This window comes from Grammomys surdaster, unplaced genomic scaffold (genome assembly GCF_004785775.1).
Source record: "Grammomys surdaster isolate TR1022 unplaced genomic scaffold, NIH_TR_1.0 130, whole genome shotgun sequence".
In the NCBI taxonomy this organism is placed as follows: Eukaryota; Metazoa; Chordata; class Mammalia; order Rodentia; family Muridae; genus Grammomys; species Grammomys surdaster.
The window spans coordinates 3,061,944-3,079,872 of NW_021604588.1; the positions used below are offsets into that span (position 1 = coordinate 3,061,944).

General features: G+C 45.1%; 1 protein-coding gene across 8 annotated transcripts in view; it reads left to right on the plus strand.

The window, feature by feature from the left end:
* LOC114613377 (protein transport protein Sec16B) overlaps positions 1-17,929 on the plus strand; it is a 40,966-nt gene that overhangs the window by 18,043 nt on the left and 4,994 nt on the right. For all 8 annotated transcript variants that reach the window (XM_028758674.1, XM_028758668.1, XM_028758666.1 and 5 more), the window contains 9 exons: positions 1,909-1,990; positions 6,576-6,693; positions 8,303-8,414; positions 10,043-10,148; positions 11,982-12,122; positions 13,232-13,345; positions 14,173-14,245; positions 15,369-15,683; positions 16,152-16,219. In XM_028758674.1, coding sequence (XP_028614507.1) covers positions 1,909-1,990; positions 6,576-6,693; positions 8,303-8,414; positions 10,043-10,148; positions 11,982-12,122; positions 13,232-13,345; positions 14,173-14,245; positions 15,369-15,683; positions 16,152-16,219 — 1,129 coding nt within the window. The remainder of the gene's footprint in view (positions 1-1,908; positions 1,991-6,575; positions 6,694-8,302; positions 8,415-10,042; positions 10,149-11,981; positions 12,123-13,231; positions 13,346-14,172; positions 14,246-15,368; positions 15,684-16,151; positions 16,220-17,929) is intronic.

Below are 17,929 nucleotides of genomic sequence, written 5' to 3' on the forward strand. Positions count from 1 at the left end.
TCTCTCTCTCTCTCTCTCTCTCTCTCTCTCTCTCTCTCTCTCTCTCTGTATGCATGTGTCATAGAGTGGTATGTGAAGGCCAGAGGACAATTTATGAGAGTCAGTTCTCTTCCTCCATCATGTAGATCCAGGGCATCTAAACTTAAGTTATCAAGCTTGGTAGTGAGTGACTTTACCTGCTAAGCAATCTTATTGTCCCTAGATTATTATAACTTAGACAAAGAAGCATTCTTTCAACCCATCTACATGGAATGAAACAGTTGGGCAATATTTCCCAGGAGCAGAACATCCAAGAATTGAGACTATTCTACACTGTAGTTGTCCTCTGTGGGACAGTTCCATTAGTGAAGGATGAATGGGTGGTCACTTAAGTGTAGCCCAGGAAGCCTGAAGGCTAACTAAGGGATTTTGATTTAGGAAAGTGTTCAGGGCTTGGTCTTGCCCTGAGGCTGGGGCTAGTGAGAGGCTGATAGGGATATGATCTGGTAGAACCGTGAGCCACAGTAGAAGAGGCATTGATTGGGAATGTGGATAGAAGACGTATACTTAGTAAGAAATCACACTGGACAGTGAACCAAGAGCCATTGTAGACCAGGAAGGATGACCGAAGCAGAACGAGATAGGGAGAGACACAAGGCACATAGCCAGCAGCCTGGAGAAAGTGGGGTGAGAGTTAGCAATGGGAACCAGCATGGAGAGAAGGCGTTGGGTCTAGATGGACACTGTAGAAGAGTCTCTGTATGAGTCCTCCACACGCTTGTGCACTTCACAGCTGACAGGCGTGAGGTGGAGGCCTCCTGTAGGAGCAGGTTTGGGTCAGAGTGTGAGAAAGAAGCTGTATGTGCATTTTTTACTTCTAGGGCTTGCTGATATTCTGGAGACAACTCTCTCAGCTTAATTTAGGTTGAATTGGCCATAAGTCCTGTTGAGCAGAGTTGGATGAGGAGCCATACCCTCTGCTTTAAGTTACGTCTGTGTTCCTATTGGCTGCCACACTGTCTGGTGGTGTGTTCTTCTTGATGGTCTCAGTGAGACTTTACATTACTTCAGCTCCATTTTCCCTAGGACAAGCAATGCCATCTTCCAACCATTGTGGCCCTAGGGTGGAACAGTGGGCATGCTGCTGTCTGTGGTGATGACTGTGCTGAGCTCCCGTGGCAAGGGTGCTATTAACCAAAAGATGGTGATCTGAGGGACGATTTTCCCTTTGGGTTTTGGAAATGAACTTCCCACATGCCCACATTGTAGCATACATCTCTGCTACAGATTTTTGCCTTGGGCCATTGATTTTTGACGGGGCTCAGTGAATTGTGAAAAATATCTCTTACTGAGTATGCTTAAATCTCAAATCAGCTGTAGAGCTTATTATATCCTTGTTAAGCATATCCCACAGTTTGTCATCAGCAGGATCTCTTCTGGTCCCTCTTCCACGCCTCCTTGGTTATTGAAAATGGCTATTTAGTGCTTATGAGTCAAAGCTCTACAGACCCAGCTTGAGATAAGCCAGAAAAATGATGCTTGGTAGGATGGGTTTGGTGAGGAGGAACTGAGGGTAGCTGGGTAGGAGGGGCCCATGGGGCAGAGCTTCTAGGTTTACTGCTGGGCTACCCAGACAGTCTGGAGATGTGGGTAGACAGTTCACCGATAGAAGGCATTTAGAAGTGACTACCCAAAAATTAAGGCATTAGGGCAAAAGTACAGAAAATATCTTTGAACAATGAAGTTTACTCAGGGCATGTGATTCAGTCAAGCTGCATCATCTTCCCTAAAAGGCCACAAAGGCACAGCAGAGCGGAGAGAAGCCTTGTTTCAAAACAGAAGCTCCGTCAAGTGGAATATTCATGTCCTTGTGCTGGTGACAGGTTCCCTCAGGGCTTGATCCCCACTGACTCTCCTTTCTTCTTACAGCTTCACCAGTACGCTGGCACTCAATGACCCTCTGCAGACCCTCTTCCAGCTCATGTCGGGAAGGATTCCACAAGCAGCCACGGTACTCTCTGTCACAGGCTTCCTTCTACACCCCAGACTCCTAAGGGTTGAGAATGGGGTGTTGGGGACTGCTTGGGATTGTATCAATACCTTTCATAGGAAAGGAATGAATAATGAGGAAGCATGAATAATAGTTTATTATCTACAACATGCTTGGCCCATATATAATTTGATACATAGTATTTGATTTCATGAATGGAGATAGGATTATTATCCCTGCTTTGCAGACACAGAACACAGAAGTGCCAAGATGCAGAATGGCTCAGTTACGGAGGGGTAGTGTGGAGTAGGGTCATAACTGGCTCATGTCTGTCTGTCTCCAAAGACCATGCCTCTCCCACAGTGCCTGATTGTATAAGAACTGTTGTTCCTCAGACTTCCCACAGCTGGGTTGCCCTTCTGTTCCCTGGAGGGAAGTGTACGCATTGTATATCAATCCTTCAGAGCTAGACACATTAGGCTTTGTGCTTTTGGGGTTGAATATGGCTGACGAGAAGGTGGAAGCCTGCTCAAGAGAACAGACCTACTGGAACAGACCTTAGCTTTTTGCCCAAATGTATTCTCTTATCCAATAGCTTTACTGCACAAATCTGAGCGTTGACTGTTAGGGTCTGTTTTTGTTTGTTTTTTGTTCTTTGTTTTTCTGGGAGTACATCATAGCCTGCCTTTTGAATGTACATGTTCATATCTTAGAATTCAGGAACATTTTCTTGGATTATACTTCCCAGTATTTCTTTTGGTTTAATTTCCAGGAGTTCCATGTATATGGATCTCATATGTATAAACTATATGTAAACATGTGAATTACAGAAATCTCTCTCTCTATAATATATATTTATCTCCTTTTTGAGATCCATGCTGGCGTCAAAGGCAGTATGTAGCTAAGGATAATCTTGAACTCCTGTCTTCCTGTTGGCATCACCCAACAGGTGTTAGGATTCCAAGCGTGTGCCACCACACCCAGCTTTTACTTTTTAGTTAAATTAAAAGTGTCCTTATTCTTTTCCATCTCATTCTTTTCTTTGCCCACTCCTGTCTTTCCTTTGCTTGCCTCCATCTCTGTCCTTCATGATGTTTTCCCCAAGGCCCCTCGCTCTTGTGTTCTAACACTTTTGTCTTTGTTTCTTGAATGTTTCCCCCATGTCCTTTCCTGAGCTCTGCAGGTCACATTTGTCTCTTCCTGTTTGGTGCCATCTCTTTTCTGAGCTCCTTTATGCTCAGTTTATGCTCTTGCTTCATAGAATTATTGCTTTGCTGCCCCTGTTCCTGCTCAACGCCTCTCTGTTCAATCTCTGTTAACTTTTCACAGCTGTATCTTATATTTGAAACTTGAGTTTTTGCTAGCAACTGGTTTTAGTGGAATTAAAATGAATTTCTCATTTTTCCCCCTTTTGACCCTCTTCTTACTGTAGATAATTCTAAGAAAAGCAAAGCAAAGAGAAATGATGCCTTCTGTCCCCCATCATTAAACCAATGGGCTATTTTGGAGTACAGGGCGTGCTTCACAATTCAGCTGAACAGAAGCTTCAACTCTGCAATAAAATGGCATCATGTCAGGAAGCACCTAATGGAGGAAGTGATATAATCAGCCTGTGGTCCATTGGGCCTCAGTGATGAGGTAGATAGTGTTAGCTAATTTCTCCTGCTCTTAGATGGGAGAGCTAAGGCTCTGCAGGCAATGTGCCAGTCCAGTATTTGATCCTAGAGTGTGAGAACTTTCTATCCCCTCACATTGAGCACAAGGCCACCCTTCTACATGGGTAGTGTCATGGAAGAAGCACAGCCACTGGACACACAGATGTGGGTCTCATTCCACGTCTGACTTTGACTTTGCTCATCACTGCTGGGCAGACTTAGCTGCTTCTTAGTAACAGGTTTTTTTTTGTTTTTTTTTTTGTTTGTTTTTTTTTTAGTTTGTAGAGATTTTGATGGCCAGTCAATAGAACTATGGGTGAGAATATCCAAACTCACAAGCTGCCATGCTTGCATTCCTATCCCATTCAGAACATTAGTTAATGAATTCTCTCTCTCTCTCTCTCTCTCTCTCTCTCTCTCTCTCTCTCTCTCTCTCTCTGTGTGTGTGTGTCTGTCTGTCTGTCTGTCTATCTGCTGTCCCTATCTGTCATTTCTGTCTGTCCCTCCTTTCTATCCCTCCTTCCCTCCCTATCCCTTTCCCTCCTTCCATCCCTCTTTCTCAACTGGCTTTATACTACACTTGTCTTTCTCCAAACCAGGGAAGAAACAGAGGATGACTTCCGAGATTATTTTCTTTTTGTAGAAAAACTTCCCCTTCTGTTATATTCTTGATGATCCAGCAAGAAGAGGCCTGGCTTATATGTTTAAGCAAGAGTAGCAGTGTCCTTGTGGAATGCAATTGTTGGCAGGAGAAATGTTTAGCCAAGGGTGTGGCTCATGGTCTAAGCCATTGTCATAAAGTAAAGTTGCTATTACTCTGATGGCTTCTTATGACCACCTTATGATATATATATATATATATATATATATATATATATATATATATATATGCTTTTGAGATAGATAGGGAGCAAGTATCACATGGAGTTGGATAAAACATCCATTATTCCTTGTGATGATTATAAACACTAAATACTTACAACTAGTTGAGAACTCTAAGTGCTAGCAATTACTGTCAATTTCATTCTCTCTCTGTGTAACAGGATTGATGTAGACTGTTTGCAAATTATCTTTACTCTACTGAGGTTGTGTATCTGTAAGTGTATGCACACAAATGTGTGTTCATGCCTATTTTGAAATGTATAAAGTGCAAACCAAGTGTGAAGAACTGTGCTATGTGCTTCATATAACAGTCTCATTTTATTGTCATGGGGAATCCTCACAGGTAGAAATGATGTTCTCTAGTCTAGAGATGAGGAAACAAAGGTTCAGGGAAATAAAAGACTTGCTCAAGTTCACACTGCTAGTATGAGGTAGGACTTGGGTGAAATAACTAAGAACTTCCAAAGAAAGAAAAAGACATTTTTTTTTCATATTCTTTTTTTTATTGGATATTTTATTTACATTTCATATGTTGTCCCCTTACCCCATCCCCCACCCACCCGGGAACCCCCTGTCCCCTTACCCCTCCTCCTTCTTCTCTGTGGATGTAACCCCTACCTACCCCCCCACTCCCACTTTCCCACCCTCAAAAATCCCACCCCCTGGGGCGTCCAGGCTGAAAGAAAAGACATTAAAAGTGGAAATACATTCCATGTTCATGGATTCATAGAATTACTGTCACAAAAATGACCAATTTACCAAAAGCTGTTTACATTTTAATTCAATCCACATCAAAATCCCCACCTCATTCTTTTCAAAAATAGAAAGCACTATCTTAAAATTGATATGGAAACACAAAAGACTCAGGATAGCCAAAACAATCTGAGCAAAAAGTACAATGTTGAAGGGTTCACCTTTCCAGATACTAAGGTATGTTACAGAGCCACAGCAGTACAAAGAATACAGTACGGGCACAAAACCAGACATGTAGGACAATGGACCAAGATCAAAGACCCAAACATGAGCACAGGTAACTGCAGTCATTAAAGTTTGACACGAATGCCAAAAACATAAGCTGGAGCAAAGGAAGCATGGTCAACAAAATGGCTGGAAAACCGAATGTCCCCATGTAGAAGAATGAAATTGGACCAGCGTCTATCTCCTTACACAAAAACTAACTCCAAACTGGTCAACGACTTGTGAAATCTGAACACGAGGAAAGCGCCATGTGTGTGTGGGTCGCCTCGAAGTTCTACAGGTCTAATGACTTTCTCCTGCTGCATGGTGGGGTCCACGGCCACTGCTTTGTCACCAGGGAATGGGTTGAGAGGGAAATTGAATGCTGGCTTGATTTTCTCATTCCTTAAGTGGTAATAGAAAGTCATTTCACAGCAGCATCCTGAAGGTTGCCATGTGTGGAAGGGCCTTGTAAGGCCAGGACACACTAGTCATTTGTAAGATACTGAGCAACCCGAGTCCCTGACTTTGTGATGGGCTATCATGGGCAAGGGTGATCAGTCTTTCATTTTTCCTTTTCTCACTAAAACCTGAGTTGTTTTGCAGGGTGGAGGCAGGGGTGTGGGGAGGAGGTTGTCTCTAGATATTTGAAGTGAAGGCATAGGGAAGAAACTGGGAAATTAGTAAGTTAATAATGCTATCTTATTTATCACCTTTATAGCTAGTGTGTCTCTGTGTGTGAGTGTGTGTATTTTTGTGTGTCTCTGTATGTGTGGGTGACTCTGTGTGTGTGAATATGTGTGTGTGTGTGTGTGTGTAATTTTCCCTCTTTTTTATTTTGAGATCCAGGCGGGTCTCAAACTCATGATGCTCTCTTAGCCTCCTGAGCGCTAGGTTTACAGGTGTGGACCACCAACTTGTTCGGTGCCACACACCTGCTGCATCAGGAAGAGTGGATTCTGAATCAATGAGTAATAGCATTACACACAGTAAATAATAGCATCGATAGGGTAACAGATTTCCCTGAACTCCATACCAACATATAACAGCAGCCTTCTTAACTACACCCCGGGCTGTGCTAAATGATTCTGTAATTTGTTATTATTTTTCAGTGTTGTGGAGACAAACAGTGGGGAGACTGGCGGCCCCACTTGGCTGTGATCCTGTCAAATCAGGCTGGAGACACAGAGTTGTACCAGCGAGCGATTGTCAGCATGGGGGATACCCTGGGTAAGCAGAAATTGGCTTACACCTTCCCTAGGACAACTTTCCGTGCCTGACATTAGTCTAGGGTTTCCTAGGTTTTCTCAACCTTCTTAATGCTGGGATCCTTTGATACAGTTCCTCATGCTGTGGTAACCCCCCTACCGCAACCATAACATTATTTAGTTGTTAATTCATAACTGTAATTTTGACACTGTTAGCCCCCTGGTTAAGAAACTCCAGGGAGTCACCATGATCTTGCAACTTTGTTTCCCAGAGTTCCCCTTGCTATCTTTGTTTGTCTGTTTGTTTTTCCATATCTATTTCTCAGAATTCCCACTGGGAGCTTTGTGTTTCCACTGCTATTGTCTATGTACAGGTAAAACTCCTTTACCTAGAGCTGACACAGGGGCATGCCTCTTCCTGTTGCCTTGGGGTTTTTAGTGGCTGTATACCATCAAATGGGAAATGCTATTTTTGCCTAAACCATCCTGGTGACTCTCTGTCTTTATTTCTGTTATCTGTCTGTGAATAGGACCTTACAAGTACGTAATGTCTGTAGGATATCCAGATCTCTACTTCACAAACTTTGGGCATAACTTTTAGAAATCATGGTGTTCTTTGTGGAATGCTGTGAAGACCTGCTCTTCTGAATTTGAAGCAGCCATATGTAAGGTTGTGACAAGGGATGGCAGCATCCAGCTGTCTGCTTGAAAGGGAATCCATGTTTATCGGTTATCAGACTATGTGCTTGGTACTTCACCCTCTGTATTAGCTCCTTTTCACTTCTGTGACAAAATGGTTAAATGGTTGACAAAACCAACTTAAGCAAGGAGGGTTTCTTTGGTTCACAGTTATAGGAAACACAGTCTACCATGGCAGGAGGGTGAGATGTCACTAGAAGCCTGGTATTCACTGTCAGGAAGCAGAGATGCGTGATGAGACCCAGCTTGCTCCCTCTCTTTCTATTCACTCCTAGACCCCAGCCCAGAGGGTAGTGCCTTCCACTCTCCAAATGAGTCTTCCCTATTCAGTTTAACCTTTCTAGAAGCACCCTGAAGGCCACATCCAGAGGTATTCCCTAAGTTAGTCTATTCAAGTTGACAGTGAAGATTAACTGTCACACCCGTTTAATTCAAGTTTAAGGTAGTGGAAAATGTCCAGAGAACATTTAAAAATCAGGAACAATTTGGTAATTGATGTGATTTTTTTTTTTTATGAGCACAGGAAAAGCCTTCAATTATCTGACTTCAGTAGAGGAAGCAGCCACTTCTCATGAAGAGGTTTAAAATCCATTTCTGATGTCCCACTTAACTTAGGTATAGGTGTCTTGTCTCGCTTCTCAACCTCAGAAAGGACCGTGATTTTTAGAAAGTTCCCAATGAAAAACCCATCAGGGGAATGTGAAACAGCGCACAGCATCCTGGTTGTGGCAGAATTGAAGTGGAGGATCTGAGGTCAGAAAAGCTGATGCAGGAGGGAAGGAGATGGAGGTGCCATGACAGCTCCCCTGGTTTACTCTCATGATGTTCCTGCTGTCTGACCTGGGGACCCCACTATTTACCTCTCTATTCTACTCAGACGGTGGGTCCCACGGGGTGTGTCTCATGACTGGGCTCTTGTTCTCCTCCTGCAGCTGGAAAAGGGTTTGTGGAGGCATCTCACTTCTGCTATCTCATGGCTCACGTGCCCTTCGGCCACTATACGGTGAAGACAGACCATCTGGCTTTGGTGGGCAGTAGCCACAGGTATGTGACTTTTGCAAAGATGATTTTTGTGGGTTGTTTTAGCCCTTGCTGGGTTTCATGGCCTCACTATTCATTTTTCTTGGGTAAATTCCAGCTACTGCTGGCTCCTCCTCTCTATCTTCTGCATTGGTCTAGGCAAAATGACCAGAGGGTGTCACATCACATCACCAGAGGGCGTTGGTGCTGTTGGCGCCTTTGTTGTGTATTGAACTCTTCTGGCCACTGGGTGGCAGCCTAGCTCCACAGCCAGAGATAACAGAGAAAACTGAAGAGGAAGTTTAAAAGTAGTATATTTTGGGCAATCCTGGGCCTATTCTAGGAGCCTACTTTTTGGGGCCTCTATACTACTTCAATACATTGATTTGGGGGCACAAGATCCTTGGAACCTTCCCCATTGGCTACTTGTTCTTTTTTTTCTGAAGAACCTCAGAGCCCTGCAGAAGGAGTGAGCTGAAGCACATAAGCTTGCCTTGGGTGGTCCTCACTGTTCTGGATCTTTCTATTCTTTTCTCCTTAATAGTTATGATTTCTGAGCAGTCGTGACATTCTGCTCCTAGAATTCCAGCAGTCAAGAGGCACAGACAGAAGGATTGTAGCAAGATCAGTGCCAGCCGAGCCTCAGGGCTCTGAGGCACAGTGAGTTCTAAGCTAGCCAGCCAAGGGCTACTGATCTGTCTCCATAGAGAGAAAGAAGACATTTTTGAGATGCAGAGCCATCAGTGCCTTTGCACTGTTTGCTTTGTTACAGATTTACCTTATGAAAAGGTAAACGCAAGGGAAGCAAGGTCTAGAGGGATTGAACACCTTGTCTAAGATAGCATCTCAGGTGTACCATCAGGATGGACTTGGAGTCTAAACAGTAAGGTTGCAGGAGTCAACATTGTAGCTGATGTCTCCAGCCCTCTTCCACTGCAGCAATATGAGTACCTCATGGATTCTTCTCTTGAGAGCCTGGGCTCAAACAGCATAGTCATCTTCTTAAGGAAGCCTGTCTGGGCCAAATATGACCATAAAGTTCCTAGGTTAATATGCCTCCTCTCACATGTTTATGAATCCTGGAGACATTTCTGGAGATATGTCCAGATAGCTTCTGGAAATACACTGGTGACTGGGATATAGGGCACCTGGCAAGCTGTGGAGGGGCGACTGAGAGGGTATGTGTGTGCGCGCGCCCGTGCGTGTGTATAGATCACATTCACCTAGTTTTCTTTCCTTATTGGCTGAATGAACTTCCTGTACAAGATCTGTCGTTTCTTTCTGGCTCAGTTGTCCTCTCCATTCTCTGCCAGACCATCTGCGGTGCTCCTGGACTCTACAGCTTCCTCTTTTGCGCTTGACAAGCTCAGGCTGCTCTGCCTTTCCTGGGGCATGCCAGGCTGGAGGGCTCAGGATGTTGAAGTAGGAGAACTGCAGTGTCCCCTATTATGTTAAGGAAGATGTAGAACCTTCTCCTTACAAGCAGGCTCTTCTAGAACCACTGGCACTTTTATTTATTGCCCAAACCCAAGAAAGATGGAGGGCAAAGAGGAAGTGCGTCCATCTTGAGCCCACGGTCTTTTTCCTCTTGTAGAGATGCCTGAGGCCAGCACCCTTGCCTCACCTCTGTTCTTGTTATTCCCTGCTTTTAGTCAAGAGTTTTGGAAATTTGCAACAATTGAGGCTATCCAGCGGACGGAAATCTTCGAGTACTGTCAGATGCTGGGCCGCCCCAAATCCTTCATCCCTTCTTTCCAGGTAACTGAACCCGGAGGGGGGACCATCAGCGATGCTGTGTCTAGGTTGTGGGTAGCCAGGTTCTTAGCCTTGCTGTTTGGCACCTGGTACCACCAGCCAAGTCATCTCCTGCATTTGTCCTCTTTAGCGGGAGTGTGGGAAGGCTCAGGGTTTCTTTTTATGTTCCCGGAAGGTCAGAATTTTACAGTATGAAAGCAAACGGTTCAGAAGTCTTTGCTGGAGGCGCACACACGGAAATCTTGCTACCGTTTTGCCCCTCCCTTCCTTGCATCTGTTGCCCTGGGAGCTCCTCCTCAGCTCCCACAGTCATCTGGCCACGCCCCTTTTCTCAGGAGCTTCCCTCCTGCTCCGTCCTTGGTCCATTCTCTCTTTCCTCTCAGAGTTTCAACTGTGTAGGTGGCAACCACACTACCAGGATCTTTTCTTTCCCTTCAGCCTCTCTGTTTGGCATTTCATTGCTACCTTATGTCCTTAGTGTCTGATATTGGCATCGAGTTCCCCTCCAGTCTAATCCCCCATGTGTTTTGAGACCTGGCACCTTGTGGCCTTTTCTCATGTCTCTTGCTAGTGTAGAGTGTGACCTTCAGTGGAGCCTTGCAGCAAACTGGCATAAAACTGGGGTAGTTTGTTTGTTTCTGTACTGGGAATAGTATTCCAGCCACAGCACTGGCTCCAAGGCCCCCATCTCTTATTCACTTGCCACTGCTCTGTATTTTCTTTCCTTTTTTACTGGCAGGTACCTTTCTTCTCCGTCTTGAGTATCTTCTTCAGGCCTGACACTTTTTCTAAATGGATGTCCTTCGATGTCCAAAAACACACAGCAACAATAGCAATGCACACTCAACACAGAACACATGTAACCTTGGGAATGAATCCCTGTATTGTAAATACATGACCCATTTAGCCTCTCCTCTCTGAGAGTTTTGCCTTGCCTAGCTAGCTCTCCTCCACGTGGCTCCAGCGTAGGCACTTTGGTTGCTTTTCTTTCCCTTCATTATTCATCCCACCCACACATTTTGTTGATGCTGTTCTGGGCTGTAGCATAGCTATTCTTACTGACTGTTTCACACGCTCAGCATTGTGCGACCGTGCTTCTTGAATATCACTTCCTTCTAATCCTGTGGGGTTTTCCTTTTTGCAGAGGATGTAACCGAGGCTTGAAGGACTGGTTATATGTTACCAGCTCACTTGTGCATACCATTTGTTCTAAGTACTCTGTATGAATCCCCTAATTTTATCTTTATAACTTCTAGTGGAATAACTGATATTGTCCATGCTACAACAGGGAAGCTGCGGCACAGAGAGACAAGGGCTAGCCCGAATGTCTCACACCTAGCATTAGTTTGGATTGGTTTTGTTTGACACCAGAGCCGCCATGCTTGATCTCATCCTATAGCTCCTGATATGAAAACTCCTCCCCACGCCTGCATTTGTTTGCACTTTCTTCTGGGCTTCACAGCCTTTGCAAAGAGTGTAGTTCTGTACCTTCATGCGAGCCCTTGTGCCCGGGACTCACATGCTCAGGCTCCCTGTGATGTGGGCTGCTGGATGAAGGGCTGCCTGCTGCGTTTCCAACGAAGACCCAAGACTGGGAAGATGAGTTGATGTGATCCCTGAATCCTTCTCTCCATAATGCAGGAACTGTATGTAAGCTGGGTTTGGAGTTGTGCCCATACATAGATAAATTGCCCCAAATGGCACAGGGCCCTTGCTATTTGGATGCCAGAGTGAGCGGAAGCTGGCAGTCAGCTGACTTCCAAGAAGTCTTATCTATGTTTGTCTCCCTCTCTCCTGCCTGGATGGACTCATCACTGGCCTCGTTCCTCTTCACAGGTGTATAAGCTCCTTTATGCCTCCCGTCTGGCAGATTACGGCCTGGCATCCCAGGCCTTGCATTACTGTGAAGCCATTGGTGCAGCTATCTTGAGCCAGGGAGGGAGCAGTCACCCTGTGCTATTAGCGGAACTCATCAAGGTGAGCGTCTCAAAGGGGTCTCTGTAGGTGTTTTATCTTCAGTGTTCAGAGAAGCCATTGTAGAGAGGCTTAAACTCCGCATTTCATCTTCTTTGAACACACTGCAAAATTGGAGCCCGCAGCTGTCTTTGACCATGTATGCATGCCCTGATGTGATAAGCAGAGGTCCTGTTTGCACAAAGAACAACTGGCTGGGCAGAGGGCAGTGGGGTTGGGGGACTGGAAAGCAGACATGCTCTGCTTGAGAAGTTCTGCGCGTCTGCTTTTCTGGTACAGTTAAACCGCAAGCTACGGTGAGCTGTTCTAATTACAAAAGCGAGCCTTTGAAAATAGATTTTAGTGATTAAAACAGGAAATGATCCTTATTAAAATACTTTTAAATGCATGGAATATTTTATCACGTGTGGGACACATTTAAAAAAGAAAACAAAAACCGTACCAACCCTTAGTTTCTTGGGAAGAAACAACAATCAGGCAAATAGTTGTTCCAATTAATTGAAGGAAAACTCCATTAGCTAGAGAGTAAAAGGCAGTGTGCTCTTCAATTTCTGTATCGCTTTACATGAGGCCCAAGTGCTGGATTCTATAACCAATAAAATCTGTGCTGCTGAGCCCCCGCACACCCTGCTAGTGGGTTGACGGCCCAGGATGGGTGATTAGAGTTTCCAGGTACAGAACGTAATAACACCTTGAAGCAGAGAGTAGCATCAGGTTGTGAGCAGTGCAGATCTGAGCCCCATCCAGACCAGAAGCAGAATTAGCATTAACAAGGTCCCTGAGTTTTCCTGAATTTCTATTCTAGAAGCTTCTTGCAGAGAAGGCAGCTTTGCTGGGACACAAAGCTGAAGAGATATTTTTTCCCTCTCATATTTTGGAAGAAATAATGTCAAAATGGGTTGCTTATTTATTTATGCTGCAATTTTGGGAGGAGATCTGCTGAATTTGTTATTCCTCAATTATTTTTTGCTATGTGAGGTTTGAGTGAATTATGGCTCTTCCTCCCTCCTTCTTATTGTCTCTCTCTCCCCTGTTGTCTTTCCACATGCCCCATTTCTCTCTCTTGTCCTCTCTCACTTTCTGCCCCTGACCTGCCCGGAAACTCGGTTCAGCTCGCAGAGAAACTGAAGCTGTCAGATCCTCTGGTTTTAGAAAGACGCCGTGGGGACAGGGACCTGGAACCAGATTGGCTTGTGCAACTGCGGAGGAAGCACAAGGAACTGGAGGTAAGGAGGGTGATACCAGGGTCACTGGGTACCCTGTGTTCCCCTTTTCATTCCCAGACATAGGCTAGACATAGAGGTGCTAATTCCCCACCATGGGTGTCTCCGATCACCTTCGAGGCATGGTCTGTGTCCCTGAATGTTGTGTGCAGACATTTTCCTGTGTTTGCCTAGTGCCACAGGGGGGCGCTCTTTCCAATCACTCTCATCCCCCGCCCCCTCCCCCTTCTCTGAGGTTCCAGAGAATGTTTCATGAGCATCAAAGCTCCCCCATCTCTGTTAGGAACAATGGATCACAGTGGACCTGTGTCACTTTCATGTAATGTAGGGCAATTGCTTAAAGGACTTCCGGGCCTTTCCTTTTTGTTCTGACAATTGCAAAAGCTGCTGGTCATAATCAGAAGAGTAATTGGAACAAGGCCTCCCCCATTTTCTTTCTTCTACTCTGCTGTGAAGGCCAGACAAAGTGGCCTTTAAATGCACACTGCCTTTTCTTCCTCCCTGGATAGCAAACTCTGAGGCCCACAGTTTAGTTCCTTCCCTTGGCCTTCACTTTGGGGAGGATGGTGACCCCCCAGTTTGGGAAGGATGGTAACACCCAGTTTGGGGAGGATGGTGATCCTGGCTGTTGCCTTCCTGGCTCTAAAGAGAGCTGAGAGACTCAGGAAACAGTTTCTCATCTGCATGACTCTGGGCACTGGGCATTCAGTGAAGGTTTCTTTGGTCATCCCCCTGGGATATTTCTTATTGACTTAATTTTTTCACTACCTTGTCTTCTGCCCTTATTTTCCTTTATACTGCTTAAAAGGATTTTACTTTATTTTAAACAGCAAGATAGAGCAGGAGACCTCAGAGATCCTGATTCGACTCCTTCAAATATTTATGGAGCCAGAGGAACAACAGGTACCCAACATAAGATCTGACCTCCATAATCTGATTAAAATATTTTCAGCTATACCCACACTTCCTTTTCTTGGTGCCTTCTTCTTCTGGAAATTAGCCCTGTTGATCCAGGCTGCCTCTTTTGATAGGCCTTTGCTGGTCTCACAGACCCTGCACACATCCAAGCGCCCATAGCAAGAGGATTCCTGCCTTGGAGGGCAGGCTTTCCAAATACTTGCTTATTTCTCACTTTTTTACTGCTAGTTAACTGTTTCACCTGTATTTAGACTTGCTCCCAGCTAGTTCTATTTCTTGAGGTCAGAGATTATGCACTATTGGTATCTTTAGTAGTGTTCAAGATACTGGAAGTGTGAAGATTTTGAGCTATCAATTGGTCATATAACTGAAATCAATTTCAAAGTGTTTTCTCAGCCTCCTCCCTCAGAATGCCTCCATGTGTCTGGTCAGCAGGAATTATATTCCAAATTAACTCCATACATTTCATCAAAGCCATCCCCCAGGTGGTGAAGTTCAGACAAGGTCCCCTTTCTCTTGCCTTGCAGCCTTTAGTACTTCCTTCCTGGATGGGCAGAATGTAGGGAGACTTTGGCTTCTGTTTCTTGGCTTTGTGAGAGCCTGGCTGGATGTCTCTAGTGATGATGTTCTTACGGCCCTGACAGGAAGGCTGGCAGCATCCCCGTGCCCTGGGCCAAGCATTTCACACACCCACACCTTAGTTGATGTATCAGCCAGGCCCCCTCCAGGGCAAATGCATCCTGATTCTTTACAAGTGAAGCCATCATCCCTAAAGTGTCGTTTGTATTTTTAACTGTAAGCTTTTAAAGTCTAACAAAGTCCCCTTAAAGGAGAAAGTGTTTATCCAAATATTAAAAGGTATAGAGTTCAGTTGGATATCATTTCTGTTCTTTCAGTCCATAGGAGAAGGGCTCAAACATTATCCAAGAAGTGAGAGCGTAATTCTGAAGACAGCAGAGAGGGGTGTTACAGTCAGTCAATGCTTTGCTTGCCATCAGATTAACGGAAGCCACATGGAACAGCCAGCCCATGGATTGCTTTCTAGAGAGGACAAGAGCAGGAATGTTTAAAGATAATTTGTCTGTAACTGCTGCTTCTTCTTCCTTAGACACCCCCTACCGCGATCTTTCCAGCTATCAAAACTTCTCAGATGACTCTGAGTACAACTCAGCCTTGTGGTCAACACCTGAGCAGTCAAGCCTGGCCAATCCCACCCCACACCAGCCTCTTCCTCCACAGCAAGGTCCCTACGCAGAGAGAGATGGTTCAGTACACACGGGAACCCCAGTGCCTCTCTACTCAGTTCCTGCAACCCACTTCTCAGTGACTAGTGGTGCCAGTGGTGGTGACAGCAGTGCAACAGTGATGGGAGCTCCTGGAGGAAGGGCTGGAGAGGAAATGCTGCAGACAAATCCTACTCTTGGTGAGACCCGCCAGTCAGGCTGGCTATCTTGGAGGGTGGAGTCTTAGTGGTCAAGAAGCAGGTGAGGGAGGTACTAGGACCTGCTGGAAGAAATGGGGGATGCATTTGTGGTCTGCTCTTGTTAGCCTGAGGGAATGTGTTCTCCTCTAGCCCTTTCTACCAGGACAAGCAGTGCAGGACAGAGCACATGGATGGGAGAATTCCCGAGGTCTAGCTCCGCACTGCTGTAATTTCCTACACACCTAAGGAACAACCTTGGTGCTTAGCAGGCGGAGCTGGACTGACCGGTGTGTGACAAGTTGCCATAGGTTGAATAGAACTGAGCAAGTGGACTTTGCACTTGCTGTGACCTGCTTGTGGTATAGACTCTGGCCACTTGGACCACTGGGCCCCCCTGTTTCCTTTCTGCAAATGGGTAGGAAGGGCCCAAGTTGAGGCTCCTGTCTCCATTTTTCTTTGGTCCTTTAGGAGAGAACACAGTGCCTCAAGAACCCCTGCAAGATCCTGATGGTCTAGAAGTCATTTCCAGTCCTCAGGTGAGCAGAGGATCTAGGAGGAACGCTGGCGACTACTCCAACCCGTCTGTGTTTTGCTATTTGCTCCTGGTATCTCAGTCACACACGGGTTCCTCTCTGGCACTGACAACTCTTTCCTCTACCTTGTGCAAGCCAGTTCTCGTTTCTTTCCATGTAAAACCCCGAAAGTCGTAAAGGAGACAGTGTTCTTGTTTCTGCTTAGTCCCACCTGTCCCTTCACCCGTGTTACCGAGGGACAGTGTGGTGGAGCTGGTGTGTGGATGGGTGGGTCTCTGTTTTTTGCTTCATCTTCTTCCGCCTTGAGGAAGAGCATTGGTGTTTGTTTGAGCATTCACCTTGGTTTATGTCAGATCTCTATGGCAGTAGTAAGAGCGGGCTTAGTCTTTCCTCTTCAGCTTTTCTCCTAGCTGTCTGGTTGTTCTATCTAGTCGCTGACAAGCTGCACAGCACAGAAACAAGATGTTCTTCAGCTCTGCATTGCTTAAGTGTTTGCATCATCCAGCTTTCTCAAGTAGTAATAGGCTATATAGGCCTTTTGTTTTTAAATTTAGATTTATTTATTTTTATGTGTACGCATGTTTTACATGCATGTCTCTATTCCATGTGTGTGCCTGGTGCCCGCTGAGGCCAGAAGGAAAAAACAAACAAATAGATCTTTTGGAACTGGAGTTATGGATAACTGAGAGTCATCATGTGGGTGCTGGCAATCAAACCCAGGTCTTCTAGGAGAGCAGCCAGTGCTCTTAACCACTGAGCCATCTCTCCAGCCCCAGGGCTATGGATCTTTAAAAAATGTACTTTTCTTTTGTAGAAAAAAAGTATATTATTGTTATAGAAAATTTAAATGAAGAACCAAATAAATACTATTCAGAATTCCATAGCAAATGTTTTGGTTCTTTCATTATTTTTTTCTGGATATATAAGAAATATATATATATGTGTGTGTGTGTGTGTGTGTGCTTTTCAATAATTAAAACAGGTGTATTTATTTCCTATTTGTTATTTAACACCATACAAGATTTTTTTTCTGGTATTTATAAGTATTTTCCCAGAAATGGTATGATAAGATCCATTGTGGGAGAGTCCTCCTTTCCTTCCCAAGCATCTGTGGAACTCCTGCAGTGTGCCAGGCACTGTCGTGGGGCTGAGTGTGCATCTGTGGCTGGGGGGTTGGTGCCTAGAGGGGAACAGCACCGTGCACTGGGTAGAGATGGCTTAGGGCCATGTTTCTTTGGAGGTCTTAGAGCAGGGATCAGAGTGGGAGATTCCTGTGTTAGACTGCACGGTGCCCAGGGGAGGGACTTAAAACGGGCCTTCTCTGCCTTCTCTTTTCCAATCTCTCCCTTTTTCTCCTGTGTGCTTTCCATCTTGCCTCCCTTTCTTTCACTGTTATACAACACAGATGGTGGTCATCCTAGAATACAGACACGTGTTTATGTCTTGACTTACTGAATCAGAAGAAATGCTTAGGTGGAAAGCTGGCTTAGAAACCCTTCTCTGCATTTTTCTAGCTGAGTGTATTTGGGCCTTGCTACACATTGGCTTTTTTCATGTTTAAAACTAGATGGTGATAATAGTGTATTTCACTGTACCGTTGCAAGGATTCAGTGGATCATGATATGAACAGCTCTTAGAACAGTGCCTGATACACTGATGATATTATATCCATGAGAGAGAGAGAGAGAGAGAGAGAGAGAGAGAGAGAGAGAG